The sequence below is a fragment of the Chlorocebus sabaeus genome, chromosome 5, assembly GCF_047675955.1.
Source record: "Chlorocebus sabaeus isolate Y175 chromosome 5, mChlSab1.0.hap1, whole genome shotgun sequence".
Taxonomy (NCBI): domain Eukaryota; kingdom Metazoa; phylum Chordata; class Mammalia; order Primates; family Cercopithecidae; genus Chlorocebus; species Chlorocebus sabaeus.
In genome coordinates, this window is record NC_132908.1 from 17,864,636 (window position 1) to 17,887,469 (window position 22,834).

Genomic DNA, 22,834 nt, shown 5'->3' on the forward strand with positions numbered 1-22,834 from the left:
ATTACAAATCAACTAATTTTAGGCTGTGCGTGGTGGGTCACGCCTGTAATCCCAGCACTTTGGGAGGCTGAGGAGGGCGGATCACGAGATTGGGAGATCGAGACCATCCTGGCTAACATGGTGAAACCCTGTCTCTACTAAAACACACACAAAAAACTAGCCAGGCATGGTGGCACGCACCTGTAGTCCCAGCGACTGGGGAGGCTGAGGCAGGAGAATCACTGGAACCTGGGCGGCGGAAGTTGCAGTGAACCGAGATTGTGCCACTGCACTCCAGCCTGGTGACAGAACAAGACTCTGTCTCAAAAAAAAAAAAAAAACTCAACTAATTTTAAAATTTTCTGTGGCGACAGAGTTTCACTCTGCCCCCCAGGCTGGAGTGCAGTGGCATGATCATAGCACACTGCAGCCTCAACTTCCTGGTTTCAAGTCATCATCCAGGCTCAGCCTCCTCGGTAGCTGGGACTAACGGCTGCATGCCACTGTGCTCAGCTCATTGTTAAAATTTTTTGTAGAGTCAGGGTCTTGCTGTGTCACCTAGGCTGGTCTCCAACTCCTGGTTTCAAGGAATCCTCCTGCCTCAGCTTCCCAAAGCCCCAGGATTACAGGAGTGAGCCATCTCACCTGGCTGAACATGGGTATAATTTAAAAGAAAAAAAAGACAGTCCTGTGTTTAGAATTCGCCAGAAGAATTGGAAGCCCATAGTTACAGTTCTCAGCCTTTGATGTGTTAGCACCCACATCCAGTGCAAAATAGTGGCTTTCCAAAGGAGAAATGGAATTTTATCCTGTGTCAGAGACTTGAGTTATAAATTATACAATCAGAGGAAAGGACTTAAAATGAGAGGAGGTGAGTGGGTATCTCCAAGAAAATGGTTTAGGTCACCCCAAGAATTGTCATTCCTGAGGTGAGATAACAGGACCTGGCAGTATGAGACTCATGGACACCTGGATCGCAAGGTTCTGTCTGTCAGTCAGTGTGACACTGAGAAAGATCAGAGCCAGAGCCAGAGCCAAAAGCACAAAGCAGTAATTCTGATCCTGTCTGTTTTTAACATGTTGTTTTTTTTTTATCATGGGTTTTTTTGCATTTATTTTTATTTTTAAAAGTATCACGTTAAAATATTATTTATTTTAATGATATGGTGTGTCCCCATCCGAATCTCGTCTTGAATTATAGCTCCCATAATCCTCACATGTCATGAGAGGGACACCATGGGAGGTAATTGAATCATGGGGGTTGGTTTTTCCCATACTATTCTCATGATAGTGAATAAGTCTCATGAGATCTGATGGTTTTTTAAAGGGCAATTCCCTTGCACACGTGCTGTTGCCTGCTGCCATGTAAGACATGCCTTTACTCCTCCTTTGCCTTCCACCATGATTATGAGGCCTCCCCAGCCATGTGGAACTGTGAGTCCATTAGACCTCTTTTTCTTTATAAATTATCCAGTCTCAGGTATGAAAATGGATGATACACTTGATTACTTGGATTTCTGGCCCCCTTTAAATTTCCTTTAAATTTTCATCCCAGCTCAGCACTTATCTTACTCCCTCACCCTAGTCCTGGCCCTGCTGCAAACAGCATTGAATCTAGAAACTTCCCAAGCTTGATGTCATACTTACCCAGCATGGGAGAAAAGGTAGCAGAATTCAAGAGGTGAATGTGGAACAAATCAGAGTTGAAAAAAGAAAATTTGAGCTAGGTGTGGTTGGCATACACCTATAGTCGCAGCTACTCGGGAGGTTGAGGCAGGAGGATGGCTTGAGCCTAGGAGGTCCCATCACTGCACTCTAGCCTGGATAACAGAATGAGACTCCATCTCTTAAAAAAAGAGAGAGAGAGAGGGCTGGGCACGGTGACTCACGCCTGTAATCCCAGCACTTTGGGAGGCTGAGGTGGGGAGATCACGAGGTCAGGAGATCGAGACCATCCTGGCTAACATGGTGAAACCCTGTCTCTACTAAAAATACAAAATATTAGCTGGCCATGGTGGCGCATGCCTGTAGTCCCAGCTACTCCGGAGGCTGAGGCAGGAGAATCGCTTGAACCCGGGAGGTGGAGGTTGCAGTGAGCCGAGATCGTGCCACTATACTCCAGCCTGGGCAACGGAGCTAGACTCCATCTCAAAAAAATAAATAAATAAGAGAGAGAGAGAGAGAGAGAGAGAGAAGAGAGAATTTGCTATGACTCAAAGATATTTAAAGGGGGGAAAAGAGAGAGAGAAAGAATTTGCTTTTCTGCTTCCCTGAATGGGATAAAAAGAGGGACATTCAGGATACTGTATTTCAAAGGAAACTCCAATGCCCTGCTTCTAAACCGCTTTCCAGGTGTCTCCATTTACTTAGGGACCTGGATTGCTCGGAAACCTCTCTAGTCATATGTTTGCAGTTTTAAGTACTTACTTAATTTATCTTTTTTATTTGGAAATCACGTTTTATTTTCAAAAAATTGTAAGCAGCTGGGTATGGTGGCTCACGTCTGTTGTAGTCCACGCACTTTGGGAGGCCAAGGTGGGAGGATCTCTTGAGCCCAGGCATTAGAAATCAGCCTGGGTGCAACTCTGTCTCTACAAAAAAAATTTAAAAATAGGCTGGGCCCAGTGGCTCACGCCTGTCATCCCAGCACTTTGGGAGGCCAAGGTGGGTGGATCATGAGGTCCGGCCTGGACAACATGGTGAAACGCCATCTCTACTAAAAATACAAAAAATTAGCTGGGCGTAGTGGCGGGCACCTGTAATCCCAGCTACTTGGGAGGCTGAAGCAGGAGAATTGCTTGAATCCAGGAGGCAGAGGTTGCAGTGAGCTGAGATTGTGCCATTGGATTCCAGCCTGGGCAACAGAGTGAGACTCATTAATTAATTAATTAATTAAAAAATAAAAATTCAGCCAGTCATGGTGGCGTGTGCCTGTGTTGCCAGCTACTCACGAGGCTGAGGTCAGAGGATCACTGAAGCCCAGGAGTTAGAGGCTCCAGTGAACTATGGTTGCACCACGGCACTTATCCCTTTTCCTTTCTCTTCCTTCTCCCATTCTGTTCTCTCTTAATTTTGTTTCATTTTTTATATTTTGTTGTTTCCTTCATAGCGATAAATCAGGATATCTCAACTTTTGTATGACTGACACATTGGACCAGACCATTCTTGGCTGTGGGGGCTGTCTCGTGCATTAGAGGATGTTTAACAGCATCCCTGGCCTCTACCCACTAGATACCAGTAGCACACTCACTGCAGCTGTGACAACCAAAAGTTTGCCAGACTTTGCTCAGTGTCCCTTGGGAGCAAAATCACTCCCAGTTGAGAACCACTGCCAATGATGACGTCCTTACAGTTCCTTAAACTTCGACAGCGTCGCTGACTCTCCATTTCGTAAGAGGAGGAATTTAGCACCTCAACATTTTCTTCTAATAAAGTTCTTCCCCCTGCATTTCCCCACTTCTAAAAATTATTTTTTACATATTGTGGTTTACAAACTTGCGTTTTGTGTCTTATAAAGTACAATTACATGTTTCTTGCATTGTAGGTCGAATACTAGGAAAAAGGTTTTTTCCCACTGTACTTTCAACGAAGAACTGTTCTGTGATCTGATATTGGCGAGGGTTGAGGGGTCCACACCGACCAAGTCTCCAACACCAGCTGGGTGCCCCACAATTTATTATTATTATTATTATTCTGAGATAATCTTGCTCTGTTACCCAGGCTGGAGTGCAGTGGTGCCATCTTGGCTCACTGCAATCTCCACCTCCCAGGTTCAAGCAATTCTCCTGCCTCAGCCTCCCAAGTAGCTGGAACTACAGGCATGTGCCACCACACCTGGCTAATTGTTTTGTATTTTTCGTAGAGAGAGGGTTTTGCCATGCTCGCCAGGCTTGTCTCAAACTCCTGACCTCAGGTAGTCTGCCCACCTCAGCCTCCCAAAGTGCTGGGATTACAAGTGTTAGCCACCACACCCGCCACCGCCATTTTGTTGAATTCCAACATAATCTGACTGGAGTTAGTATCAGAACCCACAGGTTAACGGCTCAGCCCCACAAGACTGCTTCCCAACTTTAGACACCAATTTCAAGTCCTGGCCTCGGGAACTTCTGACCAACTGACTGTGAAGTAGAAGTTTTTGGGACTCTTCCACAGGTTCGATTATTTTCTAGAATGGCTCACACAACTCAGGGAAACCTTTACTTACATTTACCTGTGTATTATAAAGAATATGATAGGCTGGGAGTGGTGGCTCATGCCTGTAATCCCAGCACTTTGGGAGGCCAAGGCGGGAAGATCACCTGAGGGCAGGCGTTAGAGGGCAGCCTGGCCAACATGGCAGAAACCGGTCTACAAAAAATACAAAAATTCGATGGGCATGGTGGCGGACCCCTGTAATCCCAGCTACTTAGGGAGGCTGAGGCAGGAGAACCACTTCAACCTGGGAGACAGAGGTTACAGTGAACCAAGATGGCACCATTGCCCTCCAGCCTGGGTGACAAGAGTGAAACTTTGTCTTTAAAAAAAAAAAAAAAGAATATGATAAAGGATACAGGTGAACAGCCAGGTGGAAGGGTACACAGGGTGAGTTCCAGAAGAGTCCTAAGTTCAGGAGCTTCTGTCCCAATGAGTTGGAATGTGTCACTCTCCAAGAATGTGGATGTGTTCAACCTGGAGGATCTCTGACCTCTTCATTGAGGGTTTTTATGGAGGCTCCATTGATTATTAAATCAATCTCCAGTCCTTTTCTCATTCCTGGAGGATGAGGGGCGAGGCTGAAAGTTGCAAGCTTCTAACCCTGGTTTGGTCTTTCTGGTGACCAGGCTCCATCCAGGAGCCCCTGTTGAGAGCTGCCTCATTAGAATAAAAGACATTCCCATCACCCAGGAATTTCCAAGAGATTAGGAGCTCCATTTTAGGAACCAGAACCAAAGACCAAATATTAGAACAGAAGACGCTCCCATCACCTAGGAAGTTCCAACGTTTTGGGAGCCTGTGCGGGAAACCTGGAATAAAGACCAAAGATATATTTCTTATCACAAATCACACTATCACAGGTAGATTATAAAAGATGAAAAGCTACCTGACTTCAAAGCTGTGGTTGTGTGTGCATTAGAGAAGTTGAGTTCCTAGAAAGGGACATCTAATTCTATGTCACTTTATGTCACTTAATCTGAATCATTGGTTCAGGTGAAGTGAATTTGCTGTTTGTTTTGTTTTTTTAATTGTGCACCCTTGATTGCACACAGACAAGTCAGAGTTTAGTTTATTCATATCCGGTTCTGACTTTCTTTACAGCTTTTAGAGGATTGCTTGTTTTGGGGTTTCTATTTGTCTTTGATTTTTTTTGTTGTTGTTGACAGAGAAAATATATACAGCTTTGCTGTATCTCTGAAGTCACCCCTGTTCTTATTCATTCTCTTTGTTGGGTGGTGTAATTTGGACCAACTGTTTTCTAGAGCTGGGACACAGCTGTTATCCTGGGATTTCTTTCCATTGTCTCTTGAATATCATTTCTCCCTTTCTCTCAAATGCCTTCGTCGTCTTGCTTTAGCTTTTCCTCAAGCATTTTATGTATGTATGTATGTATGTATGCATGTATGTATGTTTATTTATTTGTATTATTTGTATAATATATGTATTTGTTTATTTATTCCTGCTACCTTTCGCAGACCCGGTGGTAGAAAACAGGGAGGATCCCTAGCCAAAGGGAGCATTAAACTTTATCATTTTTCACTGTTCCTGGCAGGATTCTGAGCACACTGACAGTGGGGAAGGAAAGAGGACAGGTTTCTGTAGCCTACAGGTCTCCAGTAAGCAGACCTGTAGACAGATCTCTGTCATCCAGTTCGAGTGCAGTGGCATGACCTCAGCTCACTGCAACCTCTGCCTCCCGGGTTCAAGCGATTCTCCCACCTCAGCCTTCCAAGTAGCAGGGATTATAGGCATGTACCACCACACTCAGCTCATTTTTGTATTTTTAGTAATGACGGGGTTTCACCATGTTGGCCAGGCTGGTCTCAAACTCCTGACCTCAGGTGATCCGCCCGCCTTAGCCTCCCAGATCGCTGGGATTACAGGCGTGAGCCACACACCCAGCCAATAGCACCTAATTCTAAGGCTATGGTAAGATTTAAATGGGCTAATGCTGTCCAGTTCTTATAACAGTGCCTGGCACAGATATATACGTTGTTTTGTCATCATTGGTTTCTATTTTGTGTTTTGCTGTCTGCAAATCCAGAGCAATAATACTTGGGTTGTGTTATATAATATTTGTTTAAGCATTATAGGACTATTATAAGAATCTGAATTAGTCTCATAAAGAGCTACACTTCTGACCCCCAAGGTGGATCCAGAAGGAGGTTCTTTTTCCTCTAAAAGAGGGAGACTTGATGCAGACCCATACATGCAGGGTGTGCAAAAAGTCACCCCAGCTTCATTGCCTCCTGTCACCTTTCCCAGACCCGGTGATAGAGAAGAGGGAGGATCCCTAGCCAAAGGGAGCATTAAACTTTATCATTTTTCACTGTTCCTGGCAGGATTCTGAGCACACTGACAGTGGGGAAGGAAAGAGGACGGGTTTCTGTAGCCTACAGGTCTCGAGTAAGCAGCATCCTTTCTTGTCGGATAGCAGAGGAGCCCACTCCTAGCAGATCTCAGTGGGTGCAAGAGCCGGGATGGGCACCTTGACTTGTCTCCAGCTGTCCCAGAGAAGGGGGTCCTCCTTCTTCTGGGGTGGGATGCAGCCATCTAGCCAAGCAAGAAGTGGCCAACCTGCTGAAGCACAAGCAACTCACAAACCCACTTTTTGTTTTGTTTTGCTTTAAAAAGCAGTTTAATCATCTTGAAACATTTTGTATTGCTTCTCTTTTTTTTTAAATGCTCACCTTCTATGTGATGGTAACGAATCTACTTTTTTCCAACCCCCTCTCTCCCTGCTCCTCGCTGGCTGATCTGCAGTGATTCTTAAACTTTGTCGCATAAAGGAATCACTTGGGAAACCCGATAAAAAGCTAAATTCTCAGGTCCCACTTGAGATTTAGTGAATGAAAACTTCTGGGAATGGGACCTGGGCTGGGTGGTCTTCCTGGTACCGATGGGGTTTTAGCACAGAACTTCCAGTGCTAAAACTGGGCAAGTCCTGGATAAACTGGGACGTTGGTCACCTGAGGATCCATGTGCCCCACCCCCCAGCAGGCTTCCAAGTGACTCCCATGGGCACCCAAGCTTGATGTTGTCAGATGCACCCTCACCAATAATGTCTTAAATGTTGGAGTTCTGGCTGGACACAATGGCTCACACCTGTAATCCCAGCACTTTGGGAGGCCAAGGCCAGCGGATCAGTTGAGGCCAAGAGTTCAAGACCAGCCTGGGCAACATGGTGAATTAAATTAAAGTTAATGAAAATTAAATTTAATAGCTGGGTACAGTGGCTCACACCTACAATCCCAGCTACTCAAGAGGCTGAGATGCAGGAATCACTTGTGTCCAGGAGTTGGAGGCTGCAGTGAGCTATCATCGTGCCACTGCACACCAGCCTGAGTGACAAAACGAGACCCTATCTCTGAAAGAAGAAAAATATATAAACAATTTAGTTTCTCAATCCAGTTCCCGAGCTAGCCATATTTGAAGTGTTCCCATAGCTACATGTGGCTAGTGGCTGCCATATTGGACATGCAGGTAGAGAACCATTCCATCAGCATAGAAAGTTCTGTTGGACAGCATTGCCCTAGATCAAGATTTGTCAACCTTGGCACTCTTGGCATTTGCGGCCAAATAATTTTCTATTGTGGGGAGGCCAGTCTTGTAAATTTTAGGATGTTTAGCAGCTACTTACTAGATGCCAATATCACACCCCCGATACAGTTGTGACAACCAAAATGTCCCCACACATTGCCAAATGTGCTCTCAGAGGCAAAATTGCCTCTCTTGAGAACCACTGCTCTAGATCTATAGTTTCTGTCACTTTCTTTCTAAAATAGAATGAAAGCCAGCTCCACACACTGTGTACTTCAAACAGAACATCAGCACCCGAGTGCAAATATTGTACTGCGATTCAATTGCATCCACCAGCTTTACATCTAAGGCCTGTGAGCTTCAGCCACCTTGGGGACTGTCTTAGGAGAAAGTCTTGTTACAAAGTAGCATTAATCAAGTGGGCTCAGAGTTATAGTTAGGGTAAAACTGCTGGGGGGCGGGGTTTAGTCCATGAACTCCCTTCCAAGAAAGGATCATGGTAAAAGAGGAGGAATCTTAGCTAGCAGAAGGAGATTTGACAGGCTTCAAACATCCTCGTAAAATAAAAGAATCTTCTCATTCTAGCTCTTTTAAAAACAAATTTTACTTGTGAAGATGAATTGGTGACATTTGCCAATTCTTTCTTCCCAAATTTCCCCTTTTTTTTTTTTTTTTTTTTTGAGACAGCATCTTGCTCTGTTGCCCAAGCTGGAGTACAGTGGCATGATCATAGCTCACTGCAGCCTCAAACTCCCAGTCTCAAACGATTGCGCTGGCTCAGCCTCTGAAAGTACTGCGATTACAAGCTTGAGCCACCTCACTTGGCCCCAGTTCTCATTTAAAAAATATATTAGAACTCATGTTAATTCGGTGTTATAAGAGGCATTTGTTACTTCAGTAGTAAACACAATACCTTAGACTATTTCCTTGAAGGATTTTTTGCCATGTTTAGGTGATGACTTTCAAGCAATTAAAATTCATTTTTCATTTTCTAGCTTCTGACTCTTTCTCACTCATTTAACAAGCTAAAAATCTTACATTCTCTTTACATTACCTTTCCTTGGGAATTGAATAAATATCTTGAAAACAGTGAATTCCTTACAGAAAGGAAAACAAGCAAACAAAAAACAAAAAGAACAAGAGGATGTGACTATTTTGCTGTATTTGTATTTTCCTTTTTTTGTTGTTTGTTTGTTTTGTTTCCTTGAGACAGAGTCTCTGTCTCTGTTGCCCAGGCTGGAGTGCAGTGGCATGATCTCAGCTTACTGTAACCTCCACCTTCCAGGTTCAAGCGATTCCCGTGCCTCAGCCTCCCAAGTAGTTGGGATTACAGGTGCGAGCCACCATGCCCGGCTTATTTTCTTATTTTTAGTAGAGATGGGTTTTCGCCATGTTAGCCAGGCTGGTCTCCAATTCCTGGCCTCAAGTGATCCACCCATCTCGGCCTCCCGAAGTGCTGGGATTACAGGCGTGATTGCTGTCTTGCAATCGTAGACCTTATTTTCTAAGCATAGACCTCATTTTCTTAAGCTCTAAGGGGTCTAAGTGTATGGCTGTGAAGGTGCCTGACACTCTGAAAAGCCAACACGGATCTCACACTAACAAACATTTACTTACAGGAAGGCTTTGTTAACTGAGTGATGGAAGCTGTTGCTCTCACATAGAGACTATTGACATTACCTTTATTTCCTGGTCCTAAACATTACACACTGCAGATAAAGGAGTTCCTAGGCATTTATTTGTCATGGCATCGAGGCTGACAGCCAAAGTAATCATTATGCTAATACGGCAAACCCAGAAAGAGCAATGAAGAGCAGGCAAGCAAACGAAATCCACGTCTCTGCTGAAATATGCCTGCGTGTGAGCATCCCATGACCTGATGCTCCGGCAACCGCTCGCCCATGTGTGGGGGCCGTCATCCTTGTGTTGGAGTTGTCCATCCAAGATCAGGTGCCTGCAGAAAGAATGGGAGCTTCCAGAACTGCTAATGTGAAGCTTTGGTTGAAATGAGACACCTGGGAATGAGCGATTTCTTTTTAAATTCTTTTTCATTGCCTTTCAAGAATTCTCAGAATTAGCCGGTCTTGAACTCCTGACCTCAGGTGATCCACCTGCCTCGGCCTCCCAAAGTACTGGGATTATGGCAGGAACCACTGTGCCTGGCCCAGATTTCCCCTTTTCATAAGGACACAAGTCATGTTGCGTTAGGTCCCACCCCAGTGAACTTATTTTAGCTTGATTACCTCCACCAAGATCCTACTTACAAATCAGGTCACATTTTGAAGTACTGTGGGCTGGGACTTGAACTTACCTTTTTGAGGGATGCAACTCAACTCATAACAGTGGTCACAGTATGAACAGCATGCCCTGGAAAGTCACACGTCACATTTATGATAGAGGTATCTTCCAGACAGGGAAGAGGACACCATGGAAAATTGGATTAGGAAGAGGTATTAGAGAGCTTCGCCGGTAATGTTTTATTTCCTTAATAAAACAAATCCACGTCTGGAATTAATATGAAAAGGATTAGCATGAGTTAATATTTGATCTTCTCTGTGCTTCACTGTAGTCTAATGTTTCAAGTTTTTAAGAGAAGAGAAAACAGGGAGCCATTTGAGCCAGTGCACAGGATTGGGTTGTACAGTATGAGCCCATCTTTTATGGAAGCTGAAGTCCTCTGTCTTCTGATTTTCAGGACATGAGGCTCTGCCTGCAGTCAGCAACTTGGAATATTCAGACTTCAGACCAGCATCACAGATTATAACCGTCCGTAAATCACCCGCAGCCCAGCTCCCATCAAAAGCCAGCCTGCAAGACCCATGGACACGTGACTCCAGTGTTCCCAATAACATCTTAAGATCAAGTTGGTTTGAGCAACGTGAGCATCTATTTGGGACAAAGCAAGAACAATAAGGGTAAAAAAGTAAGTTTTCATGCAGCTGAATTTATTCAGTTAAATGAACTACCCTTCCTTTTGAGATGGGGTCTCCCTCTCTTTTTTTTTTTTTTTATGTCCATAAAATGTTTTATGAGATAATGGTGATAGTTATTTGTGATAGCTGCCATTGCCTTTAATGTCCTTAGATGGCAAAACAGAATTTTAGTGGGACTAATTTCTTTCCCTCTCCCCACTCTCTGCAACAAAAACAATTTTTTTTTTTTTTTTTTTTTTTTTTTTTTTTTTTTTTTTTGAGACAGAGTCTCGCTCTGTTGCCAGGCTGGAGTGCAGGGGTGCGGTCTCAGCTCACTGCAACCTCCGACTCCCTGGTTCCAGTGATTCTCCTGCCTCAGCCTCCCGAGTAGCTGAGATTATAGGCATGTGCCACAGCAAAAACAATTTTTAAAAAATTAGTTGGTCTGTTTTAAGTCAAATAAATGATGGTTCATTGGAACTAGTTAAGAGCTTCTGTAGAATCATTTTCATAATTTTAACTGTGGGTCTTAAGTGTGTAGGGATCTTGTATCATTTACAGGATCATCACTAGCATATAGAACGTTGATTTCATTACGTTGAGAGGTTAATCATGGGTTCTGTCATGACAAAGTTCACCCCGTTAGAAGACAAAATGTGGGGGCCGGGTGCAGTGGCTCACACCTGTAATCCCAGCACTTTGGGAGGCTGAGCTGAGGCAGGTGGATCGCCTGAGGTCAGGACTTCAAAAGCAGCTTGGCCAACATACTGAAACCCAGTCTACTAAAAATACAAAAAATTAGCTGGGTGTGGTGGTGGGCGCCTATGATCCCAGCTACTCGGGAGGCTAAGGTAGGAGACTCGCTTGAACCCAGGAGGCAGAAGTTGCCATGAGCCGAGATCGTGCCATTGCACTACAGCCTGGGCAAGAGGAGGAGTGACACTCCGTCTCAAAAAAAAAAAAAAAAGAAGACAAAATGTACGGCCGAAATTGGACATTGTGGCTTTGTTTTGCCTCTCTTGGGGCAACTTCCTGCTCTTGGTGCTCGTCAATTTGCTGCTTTGTAAGGCCCTGGTTTCTCTTTCGTGTCTTTCAGGTAATAAATGGCCTCAATTAGAAAAATTAACCTTTGGACAATTTACAGGCTACATGATCACATGTTCTAGCCAGGCCCGGGGTGGGAGATGGGAAAAGGAGATTAAAGAAGAATCATAGCTGGCCATCTTCTGCTGGCACCTGTAGATCTAAAGCATTCTTTGTGACAGTTCCATGGTATTCCACAGTGCAGATGTCCTGTGACTGATTCAGCCCATCCCCATTGATGAATTTTTGAATTGTTCCCAGTTTTTTGTCATTATACACAAAGCTTGGCCTGACAATCCTTAGGGATTCTGGCTGAGCATCTGGGTTTTGTGAGATCATTTTGATGGTGCAGAGCAGAACTCGTGGGTGGCTGACCTGGCCTTATGTTAGCTTGAGGCTGGGAGAAGTGGGAGGCAGCAGAGAGCCAGGTAAATAGCTTGAATGTGACCTCATCCGTATTCTAGGATGTAATTGATCCCTCAAAGATTTCTGAATTAGCTAAATGACAAACACGAGATAGTTGGATGACCCATTCAAACCAGGAAGCCTTGCAACATCAAGTAAGGAGTCCTCAATTAACAGCCTTAGAAGACATATCATTGCTTGGGCATGTGATTGAAAACCATTCAAACAGTGAAGTGAGAAGCCCTAAATGGGATATGGAAAGGAGGACTTGAAATAGATGGTTCAATAGCCCTTATTGAGGAGATGCTAGAGAGACAAAAACTAGGGAGAAAAAAAGTAAGATAGTACCCTCTTGGTGCTTTTTCCAAGGCAACAGGAAACAGTATCATTCCTTTGAATCTGCAGGATCTCTCATTTACTCCTCTCATAGTTAACAGGAAGCTAAGGGTAAGGTTCTCAGAAGGCCACTCCCACTTCATTTGACATCAATGTGAGACTATTTCCTTATGGCCATTTCCTCCTCTCTCTTCCCCAATCTTTTTCTGTGGGTTTAGCTCTTTGTTTGTTTAGGTATTTGTTGCAGTGCGGGTGGTAGTGGTTAGAGCATTTGTTCCCAACTGTGAAACAGATGTGCAATACACAAGCTCTTGTCAAATGACATTGGAACAGAGAACTGTCCAACAGACTTGAAGCTAATTGTTGGCTGCTCACATATAACATCCATCCATCTATCTATCTATCATCTATCTACCCATCTGTGTATCTGTTTATCTATCTAATCTATGTGTATTTTTGTATGTGTGTTATACAAATGTGTGTATATATAATGTATATCATATATGTAGATCTATTATATATGTAGATATGAGTAAATATATACATAAATTGTATGCATGTCTTTGTGTGCATATATATACATATAATATACACATATAATACACATATACATGTACAATATGAAGTTATATACATACATACGTATATATAAATTTGTCCAAGATTCAAAACAAAGACCAAAATGATTTGTATCAGTCAGGCTAGTCTAAGCTCTGCTGCATCAAAATAAACTATCTCAAAATCTAAATGTCTTAAAACATAAAAGTTTGTTTCTTGCTCGTGAAAAGCTACTGTGGGTAGGTACAGGTGGGCTGTGATCCATGCGGTCATGCAGGAACCCAGGCTGGTGACTGGGTCCCCTTTGGGAATATCACTGGTTCCCATGGCAGTGGAAGGGGAACTCGAGGGTCTCATTTTGGCTTTTGAATGCTTTTGCTTGGAAGTGACACAGTCACTTTTGCTCACAGCCCATTGGCCAGAGATAGCCATATGTGAGAGATAGCCATATGTGAGAGACAGCCTTATGTGATTGTCTCCCTGCATCACAATGACCTGGAGGGGACTCCAGAATCCCTTCCCAACTCCACTCCTGCAGCCCCTCTTGGAGTTAGAGCTTCTGAGTGCTTTGTTTGATGGTGACCCTGAGTCCTGGTTTCATTACATTGTTATTTGATCCCTTTGAAAGAGTTCTCATAATAAATTATTTTCAGAAATTGATCTTGGGAGGAAGGGTAGTCCTCTTGAAAAATTGATGTAGTTCCTTTTATTCCCACAAATAGTGAGTATTAGATAACTTGTCATTCCCTTTTAGTCTTGGCTAATAAGAAGTTCAGGGCAAAATTTAGTTCTCAGTTATAGTCACTATGTCAGCCTGGGAATTTTGTAGGATTGCTCCTTCCTGTACCTGATTATAAGACATTTCCTCTTTCTTTCTTTCTTTCTTTCTTTCTTTCTTTCTTTCTTTCTTTCTTTCTTTCTTTCTTTCTTTCTTTCTTTCTTTCTTTCTTTCTTTCTTTCTTTCTTTCCTTCTTTCTTTCTTTCTCTTTCTCTCTCTCTTTCTTTCTTTTCTTTCTTTCTTTCCTTCCTTCTTTCCTTCTTTCTTTCTTTCTTTCTTTCTTTCTTTCTTTCTTTATTTCTTTCTTTCTTTCTCTTTCTCTCTTTCTTTCTTTCTTTCTTTCTTTTTTTTGAGACAGGGTCTCACTGTGTTGCCCCGGCTGGAATCGTGCAGTCATAGCTCACTGCAACCTCAACCTTCTGGGCTCAAGTGGTCCTCCCGCCTAGCCTCCTGAGTAGCTGGGATTACAGGCATGTACTACCATGCCAAGCTAATTATATATATATATATATACACACACACACACACACATACACACACACACACACACACACACACACACATAGAGATGGGAGTGTCCAGGCTGGTCTCAAACTCCTGGCCTCAAGGAATCTTCCTGCCTTGGTCCCCCAGAGTGCTGGAATTACAGATATGAGCCATCATGCCTGGCCCATTTCCTATTTCTTTAATCATGCCCTGGTTGAGTATATAACTTTTATTGTGTACTGACTCCTATCTCTTTTGGAAGTTGCCAGGGTTTACATTGTACATCACTAAATATAATGTCAAATAATAGCTTCCATTCAGTGACGGCTTCCTTGAAGTTGGCTGCCTTCTGTGCCTTATCTTGTTCATTCCTTACAACAACACTATGAGATATTATTACTGGTATTGTATGGTTGAGGAAATAGACTCAGAGGGGTTAAGTGACTTGCCCAAGTTCACCCAGCCAGCAAATGGAAACTAAGCCCAGTTCTATCTGACACTAAGGGCTGGGTTCCCAACCACTTTCATTTCATAGCGTTACATAGACAGATGATTCAATTCAGGTAACATATATTCACCTAGAAGACCTGTCTTCACCTAGGTTTTGTTTTCATTAGTTCTGATATTCTTTGATTTATGTGTAAGAAAACTGGAAATATTTGTGAGCCAAAACCCTACCGCTTTTTTCAACTGGTGGGTCCTTGGAGAATCGAAAGGTTTTACATTACAGCTTCTGGTTTCTCATTTTCTTTTTAAAATTTAGGAATATAGGCCAGGCGCAGTGGCTCACGCCTGTAATCCCAGCACTTTGGGAGGCCGAAGTAGGTGGATCATGAGGTCAGGAGATAAAGACCATCCTGGCTAACACGGTGAAACCCCGTCTTTATTAAAAATACAAAAAAAAAAAAAAAATAGCTGGGCGTGGTGGCGGGTGCCTGTAGTCCCAGCTACTCGGGAGGCTGAGGCAGGGGAATGGTGTGAACCCGGGAGGCAGAGGTTGCAGTGAGCCGAGATTGTGCCACTGCACTCCAGCCTGGGCGACAGAGTGAGACTCCGTCTCAACAAAAAAAAAAAAGAAAAAAGAAAAATTTAGGAGTATAGATTTACAGAGATGTGCATAACTCTTAAGTGTGAAACCTAATGGATTTTTACAACACACACACATATATGCCTCCCTTTAACCACCACTCAAGATCATCAGCCAGCACCCCAGAGATTCCCTCATGTAGTTCCTGGTCATCACTCACCTCTTTCCTTCCTCAAGGTAGCCACTATTTTGACTTCTATCACCATGTATTACTTTGCCTGCTCTTGAACTTTGTAGAAAGATTATACAGTATGAACTCTGTTGTGTCCAACTCTTTTTCCTCATCCATGTGACATTCATCCGTGACATCTCACGCAGCAGAAGTTCAGTCTTTGTTGCTTCTCTCTAGTATTTCATGGGACGAATATGCCACGATTCATTTACTTATTCCACTGTTGAACGACATTCAGATTGTTTTCAACTTTTGGCTCTTATGAAAAATAGTTTCTGGCCAGGCATAGTGGCTCACGTCTGTAATCCTAGCACTTTGGGAGGCCGAGGTAGGTTTTTACCTGAGGTCAGGAGTTCGAGACCAGCCTGGCCAACATGATGAAACCCCATCTCTACTAAAAATGCAAAAATTAGCTGGGCATGGTGGCAGGCACCTTAATCCCAGCCACCCGGGAGGCTGAGGCAGAAGAATTGCTTGAACCTGGGGATGGGGGTGTAGAAGTTGCTGTGAGCCAAGATGGCATCCCTTAACTCCAGCCTGGGTGAAAGAGCAATACTTCGTCTCAAAAAGAAAAAAAAGAAGGAAAGAAAGAAAAAAGAAAAAGAAAAACAGTTTCTGTGAGCATTTTTCTTATCTTTTGGTAGAATTACTCATTTCTCTTGGACCAGTACAGTTGTATCTGTTTTTAATTTCTTTTCTTTTCTTTTTTTTTTTGGAGACGGAGTCTCGCTCTGTCGCCCAGGCTGGAGTGCAGTGGCCGGATCTCAACTCACTGCAAGCTCCGCCTCCTGGGTTTACGCCATTCTCCTGCCTCAGCCTCCCGAGTAGCTGGGACTACAGGTGCCCGCCACCTCGCCCGGCTAGTTTTTTGTATTTTCTAGTAGAGACAGGGTTTCACCGTGTTAGCCAGGATGGTCTCGATCTCCTGACCTCGTGATCCACCCGTCTCGGCCTCCCAAAGTGCTGGGATTACAGGCTTGAGCCACCGCGCCCGGCCTGTTTTCAATCTCTTGAATTTACTAGGCATCGTTTAGCTGGTTAGATGTAATAGCTTTGGGCTTTGTTAGGCTGTGGAAGTTTCTGGAACATAAATATAACTTTCTAGTCTTAGAATACAAGTAAACAAATGGGATCATTTTTCATGTTAGGAAAAGTAATTTGCAATAAAGCACAGCATTTAGTCTTCTTAGCACTACAGACAGTTTGAATAGGTGTTCTTATTTGCAAAACTGGCATATTTGTCAGAATTCTTTTTTGTTCATTTGCAAATGATAGACACCCAACTCAAACCACCTTTAGTCAAAAAGAGAATGTAATGACTTGAGTGTCCCGCTGCCTTCAGGTCTGGCTGGATTCAGGTGTTTAAACAATGTCATCAACATCTGGCTCCTCTTTCTGTTTATCTCTTCGTTCTGTTCTCCTCCCTGTTGGCATCACTCTTAGGCCCTTCTCCACTGGTGACCACTGGCAGCTTCAGGTCTAAAATTTCCTAACTCTGGCCAGGTGCAGTGGCTAACACCTGCAATCCTAGCACTTTGGATCTGACCTCAAGCCGAGATCAGATCGCTTGAGCCCGGGAGTTTGAAACCAGCCTGGGCAACCCAGAGAAACCCTGTCTCTATAAAAATACAAAAATTAACCAGGTATGGTGGTGCACACCTGTAGTACCAGCTACTCAGAAGGTTGAGGGAGGAGGCTCACCTAAGCTTGGGAGGTCGAGGTTGCATTGAGCTGTGATCACGCCACTGCACTCCAGCCTGAATGGCAGAGTGAGAACCTGTCTCAAAAAATAAAATAAAATAAAATATCCTAGCTCCAAGGCCAGCAGAAGACAGAGCTTCTCTCTTCCCTACAGTTCTGATAAAACTCCTAGAATTGAATCTCACTGGATTTAACTGGGTCGTATGCTCTGACAGAATCAATGTCTCCAGGAAGAAAATAATTCTGAGGGGTCATATTCCACACCTGGCCCCCAGGGACTGACAGTGTGGGAGAGGTGTTACCCGGGGAAAAATGTTAACCACAAAAGCAAGAAATGGATGCCATGCAGGGACACAGTATGAAACACAGACGTCAACTATGCTGAGAAATATAGACGAGGGTTGGCACACAGACATTCTGAGACTGCAGGTGTTGGCAGAAATTTAATATTGTCTTAGCTTTGATTACTCAAGTCTAACCCTTGTCATTTACAGAGAGATAAACTTGTAAAAGTTGGCTGAGCTTTAAAAATGTTCTACTTCCTTCTTTCAAAAACATCACTGTTCATCTCATCATGCTGGCTTGAAACTGTGGAGATATGCTTGTCTTTTATTTTCCTTCTCACCCTTTCCCTATGGGATCAGCCAACAAATTCTATCGATTCTTTCCTTAAATTTTCCCCCTACTAATTACTTTTTTTCTCTGTTCCCTCTGACATGACATCGGAAGCTCCAGGCTTATGTATATATTCTACCCCCTTAGACACCTCAGTGAAATAAGAGCACCTCTTTCCCAGTAAGCCTTGTCCTGGTCCTGGAGGACTGACTGGGTTTACATGCCCATTCTTGAGCCAAATCCTGTGGCCAGAGGGATCGTGGACACCTGAGTCACGTGACCATCCTGGAGCTGGTCAGCCGGTCAGGAGTGCAATCAGCCCTTCCGGTATCACCTGGACCAAGAGCAAGGGAGGGAATGATGCCCAGAGGAAACTCAGGACATTGATATCAACAGAATGGGAAGTGGGTAGTAGACAAGTAAAAACAACAGATATCCAGCACACTTAGAAATGAACACTGGAGGCCAGGTGTGGTGGCTCACACCTGTAATCCCAGCACTTTGGGAGGCTGAGGCAGGAGGATCACTTGAGCTCAGGAGTTCAAGATCAACCTGGGCAATAACATAGGGAGACCCCATCTCTACAGAAAATGAAAAAATTAGCTGGGCATAGTGATGCATGCTTGTGGTCCTAGCTACTCGGGAGGCTAGGGTGGGAGGATCGCTTGAGTCCCAAGAGATTGAGGCTGCAGTGAGCTATGTGTACCATTGCACTCCAGCCTGGGTGACAGAGAGAGACCCTGTGAAAGAGAGAGAGAGAAGGAAGGAAGGAAGGAAGGAAGGAAGGAAGGAAGGAAGGAAGGAAGGAAGGAAGGAAGGAAGGAAGGAAGGAAAGAAAGAAAGAAAGAAAGAAAGAAAGAAAGAAAGAAAGAAAGAAAGAAAGAAAGAAAGAAAAGAAAGAAAGAAAGAAAGAAAGAAAGAAAGAAAGAAAGAAAGAAAGAAAGAAAGAAAGAAAGATAGATCAACTACGCATGGTGGCTCATGTGTGTAATCCAAGCATTTCGGGAGGCCGAGATGGGTGGATCACCTGAGGTCAGGAGTTGGAGACCAGCCTGGTCAACATGGTGAAACCCTGTCTCTACTAAAAACACAAAAATTAGCTGGATGTGGTGGTGTACACTTGTAATCCCAGCTACTCAGGAGGCTGAGGCAGGAGAATTGCTTGAAGCCAGGAGGCAGAGGTTGCAGTGGGCCGAGATTGTGCCACTGCACTCCAGCTTAGGCTACAGAGTGAGACTCCATCTCAAAAAAAGAAAAGAAAAGAAAATTAAAACTACATCACCTCTTATTTCAAAGTGTTAAAAGAAAAACTTTAGACAAATTAAAAGTAACAGAGTTTAATCAAGCAAAGAATGATTTGCTAATGGGACAGCCTCCCCAGCCAGAATAGGTTCTTAGGGACTTAGGTGCTGCCACATGTTGGGTCAAAGAAGATTTATGGACAAGAAAAGGAAAGTGACGTAGAAAAAATGGAAGTGAGGTACAGGAACAATGGATTGGTTACAGCTCAGCGTTTGCCTTATTTGAACACAGTTTGAACAATTGGCTGCCTGTGATTGGCCGAATTCAGTGATTGGTACAATAATAGGTTACAGTCTGTTGACACCTCCACTTAGGTCACAGTTCATTATGTACAGAGAACTCTTTAGGCCAAACTTAAAATATGTTAGGAGGTAGCTTTGGGCTAAATTTAACAAAAGTATGCTGTGGTCTGTAGATCAGAGCTTATGGAGCTCATACAATCTTATTTTCAAATTGGAAGGGGTCATAGCAATTGTCTACGTATGCCAGTCCTCTAGTTTCCATTAACTATTCTTCTTTTATGCACTCATATTAATTTATGCTTTGAACCCTAGAACCTCAAGTGTAATGAAAAAGCACAAAAAGTCCTTGTTTCTTTCAATCCTTTGATTCACTGGTCCCCTCCCCCATAACCAAGGGAATATATTGTTCAAGATGTAAGCTCAGTTGCGTGTGTTAAAGACCACAAAAACAGTGGTTTAAACAAGATAATTTTATTTCTCTCTCACATGATAGTCTGAGCTGATACAATGGCTGTGCTCTGTGAAGTCACCAGCAACTCGGCATCCTTTCCTCTGTTGTGCGTTCTTTCCAAATGCAGGTCTTGGCTTTGTGTGTGAGACCCAAGATGGTGCACCGTCATTTCCGCATTCCGGCCCACAGGAAGCAAGATGGAGAAAGGGAGGAATAACTTCTTTCCTCTAATAGCACAGCCTGGAAATTGCGTGTATCACTGCTGCTCTCATCCCATTGACCACCCTCATGTTCATACCTTGGTGCAAGAGAAGCTGGAAGCATAGTCTTTATTCTAGGCAGTTGTGTACCCAACTATGGAGGAAAGGAGAACAGATACTGGAAGATAACCAGCAATCTCTGCAGGGAAGGAAGGGAAAAAAAATATGACTTTTTCTTTTCTTCTTGTTTTTCAGGTGAAAAAAAAAAAGATCCCTGAGTAATTGCAAATGCTGGGACAGTTTACCACTCCAAGGTGAAGAGTCCGTACCAACATGTCTGCCTACTACAGGAATAACAGGTCTGAGGAAGACCCAGATTACCCAGATTACCCTGACTATTCAGGGTCTCAGAACCGTATGCAGGGGTATTTGAAAACTCAGGGTTATCCAGATGTTCCAAGTCCTCTGAACAATCCAGACTACCCTGGCCCCAGGAACAATCCATACTCTGTAGCCTCCAGAACACATCCAGACTATCCTGGGTCTCTGGCAGAACCAAATTATCCTGGATCTCTGAGTAATCCAGACTATTCTGGCACCAGAAGCAATGCATACTCTGCAGCCTCTAGAACAAGCCCAGACCATCCTACCTCTCTACCAGAGCCAGATTATAGTGAATTTCAGAGTCATCCATACCACCAAGCATCATCCAGACAGCCAGACTACCTTGGATCTCAACGAAATCCTGATTTTGCAGGCTCCAGCAGCAGTGGAAACTATGCACGCTCCAGAACACATCCAGATCATTTTGGCTCCTTAGAACCAGACTACCCTGGAGCTCAGAGCAACTCTGATCATCCTGGACCTAGAGCCAATTTGAACCATCCAGGCTCCAGAAGGAATCTAGAACATACAAGTTTTAGAATCAATCCGTACACAGACTCTCTGGGAAAGCCTGATTACCCAGGCGCTGACATTCAACCTAACTCTCCACCCTTTTTTGGGGAGCCAGACTATCCCGGCGCTGAGGACAATCAGAACTTGCCAAGCACTTGGAGAGAACCTGATTATTCAGATGCTGAGAATGGTCATGATTATGACTCTTCTGAGACCCCAAAGATGACCAGGGGGTAAGTTCAGGTATATATCCCTTCTTTGGGAGTGTAGGCTGAGTGCTGGACCATTAAGTCAATGGAATTTGGTTGGTGTGGTTTAGATTAGGGATATATATGATGCTTTCCATGACCTGAAGTTGTGGTGAAACTCACATACCTATCTGTAGACCTCACCTGGGCCATGGACTCTCAGTTTGAGGCTTCAAGCCCTTACCTGAACTTAATCTTTCACCATCTCTTCCTTGGATCACCTTCCCATTATCCCACCTCTTCCTAATTCAATCCCTGTAAGACATCTAGAACCACACTGTTTTGACCCTGCTACATTGCCAACAAGGTTAAGGCTTGACACTCACAAATCCAAACACTTTAATCAAAATTACATTAATAGTAATGAATTGTTACCCAGAAAATCTTTTGGAGATCTAACTCCATGAAGTCAATTAGTTTTTTGTGTAATATGTTTGCACCACTTCTTTGGTTTTTTGGGTCATTGTTTTTTTTTTTCTTTTTTCTTTTTTCTTGAGACAGGGTCTTGCTGTGTCACCCAGGCTGGAGGGCAGTGGCATAATCATAGCTCACCACAGCCTCAACCTCCTGGACTCAATTGATCCTCCCACCTCAGCCTCCCAAGTAGCTGGGACTACAGGTGTGCACCTATTATGCCCGGCTAATTTTTTATTTTTTTGTAGAGATGGTGTTTCGCCATGTTGCCCAGGCTAGTCTTGAAGAAGGCTCCCACCTGCTGGGATTATAGGCATGAGCCACCATGCCTGGCCATGTTTGCACCACTTCTGATTTTTACACTTTTATTTCTATTTTACTGAGATTGTCAGAATTGATGACTTTTCACCAAAACTTTACTGCAGGTTTGGTTCACTGATTATCTGCACTATTTGAATCTAATTTTATCAATTATTATTTTCACCATTTTCAGTATTCCTTTAAGGCCGTTTTTTTATATTGTTTTTTTTTTTTTTTTTTTTTTCTGAGACGGAGTCTGGCTCTGCCGCCCAGGCTGGAGTACAGTGGCCAGATCTCAGCTCACTGCAAGCTCTGCCTCCCGGGTTCATGCCATTCTCCTGCCTCAGCCTTCCGAGTAGCTGGGACTACAGGCGCCCGCCACCTCGCCTGGCTAGTTTTTTGTATTTTTTAGTAGAGACGAGGTTTCACCGGGTTAGCCAGGATGGTCTCGATCTCCTGACCTTGTGATCCGCCCGTCTCGGCCTCCCAAAGTGCTGGGATTACAGGCTTGAGCCACCGCGCCCGGCCTTTTATATTGTTATTTATTTATTTATTCATTTATTGGGACGGAGTTTCGCTCTTGTTGCCCAGGCTGGAGTGCAATGGCATGATCATGGCTCACCACAGCCTCCGCCTCCCAGGTTCAATTGATTCTCTTACCTCAGCCTCCTGAGTAGCTGGGATTACAGGCTTGCGCCACCACGCTCAGCTAATTTTGTATTTTAAGTGGAGACAGGGTTTCTCCATGTTGGTCAGGCTGTTCTCAAACTCCTGACCTCGGGTGATCAACCTGCCTCGGCCTCCCAAAGTGCTGGGATTACAGGCGTGAGCCACTGCACCTGGCCTAAGGCCATTTTTAAATAGCAAGTCCAGTTTTTCCAGCTTTAGATTCTATAGATCTAAATTTTGTCTAAAAGAGTTTGATCTTCTGTCA

The 22,834-nt window shown here is 43.8% G+C and overlaps 1 protein-coding gene across 1 annotated transcript in view; it reads left to right on the forward strand.

Annotated features, from left to right (window-relative positions):
• Window positions 1–20,174: 20,174 nt before the first annotated feature.
• Window positions 20,175–22,834, forward strand: part of TMC5 (transmembrane channel like 5) — a 62,023-nt gene continuing 59,363 nt past the window's right edge. Inside the window, exon 1 of the mRNA XM_073015206.1 lies at window positions 20,175–21,171. Within this exon, the coding sequence (XP_072871307.1) occupies window positions 20,375–21,171 (797 nt within the window). The 5' untranslated portion in view covers window positions 20,175–20,374. The remainder of the gene's footprint in view (window positions 21,172–22,834) is intronic.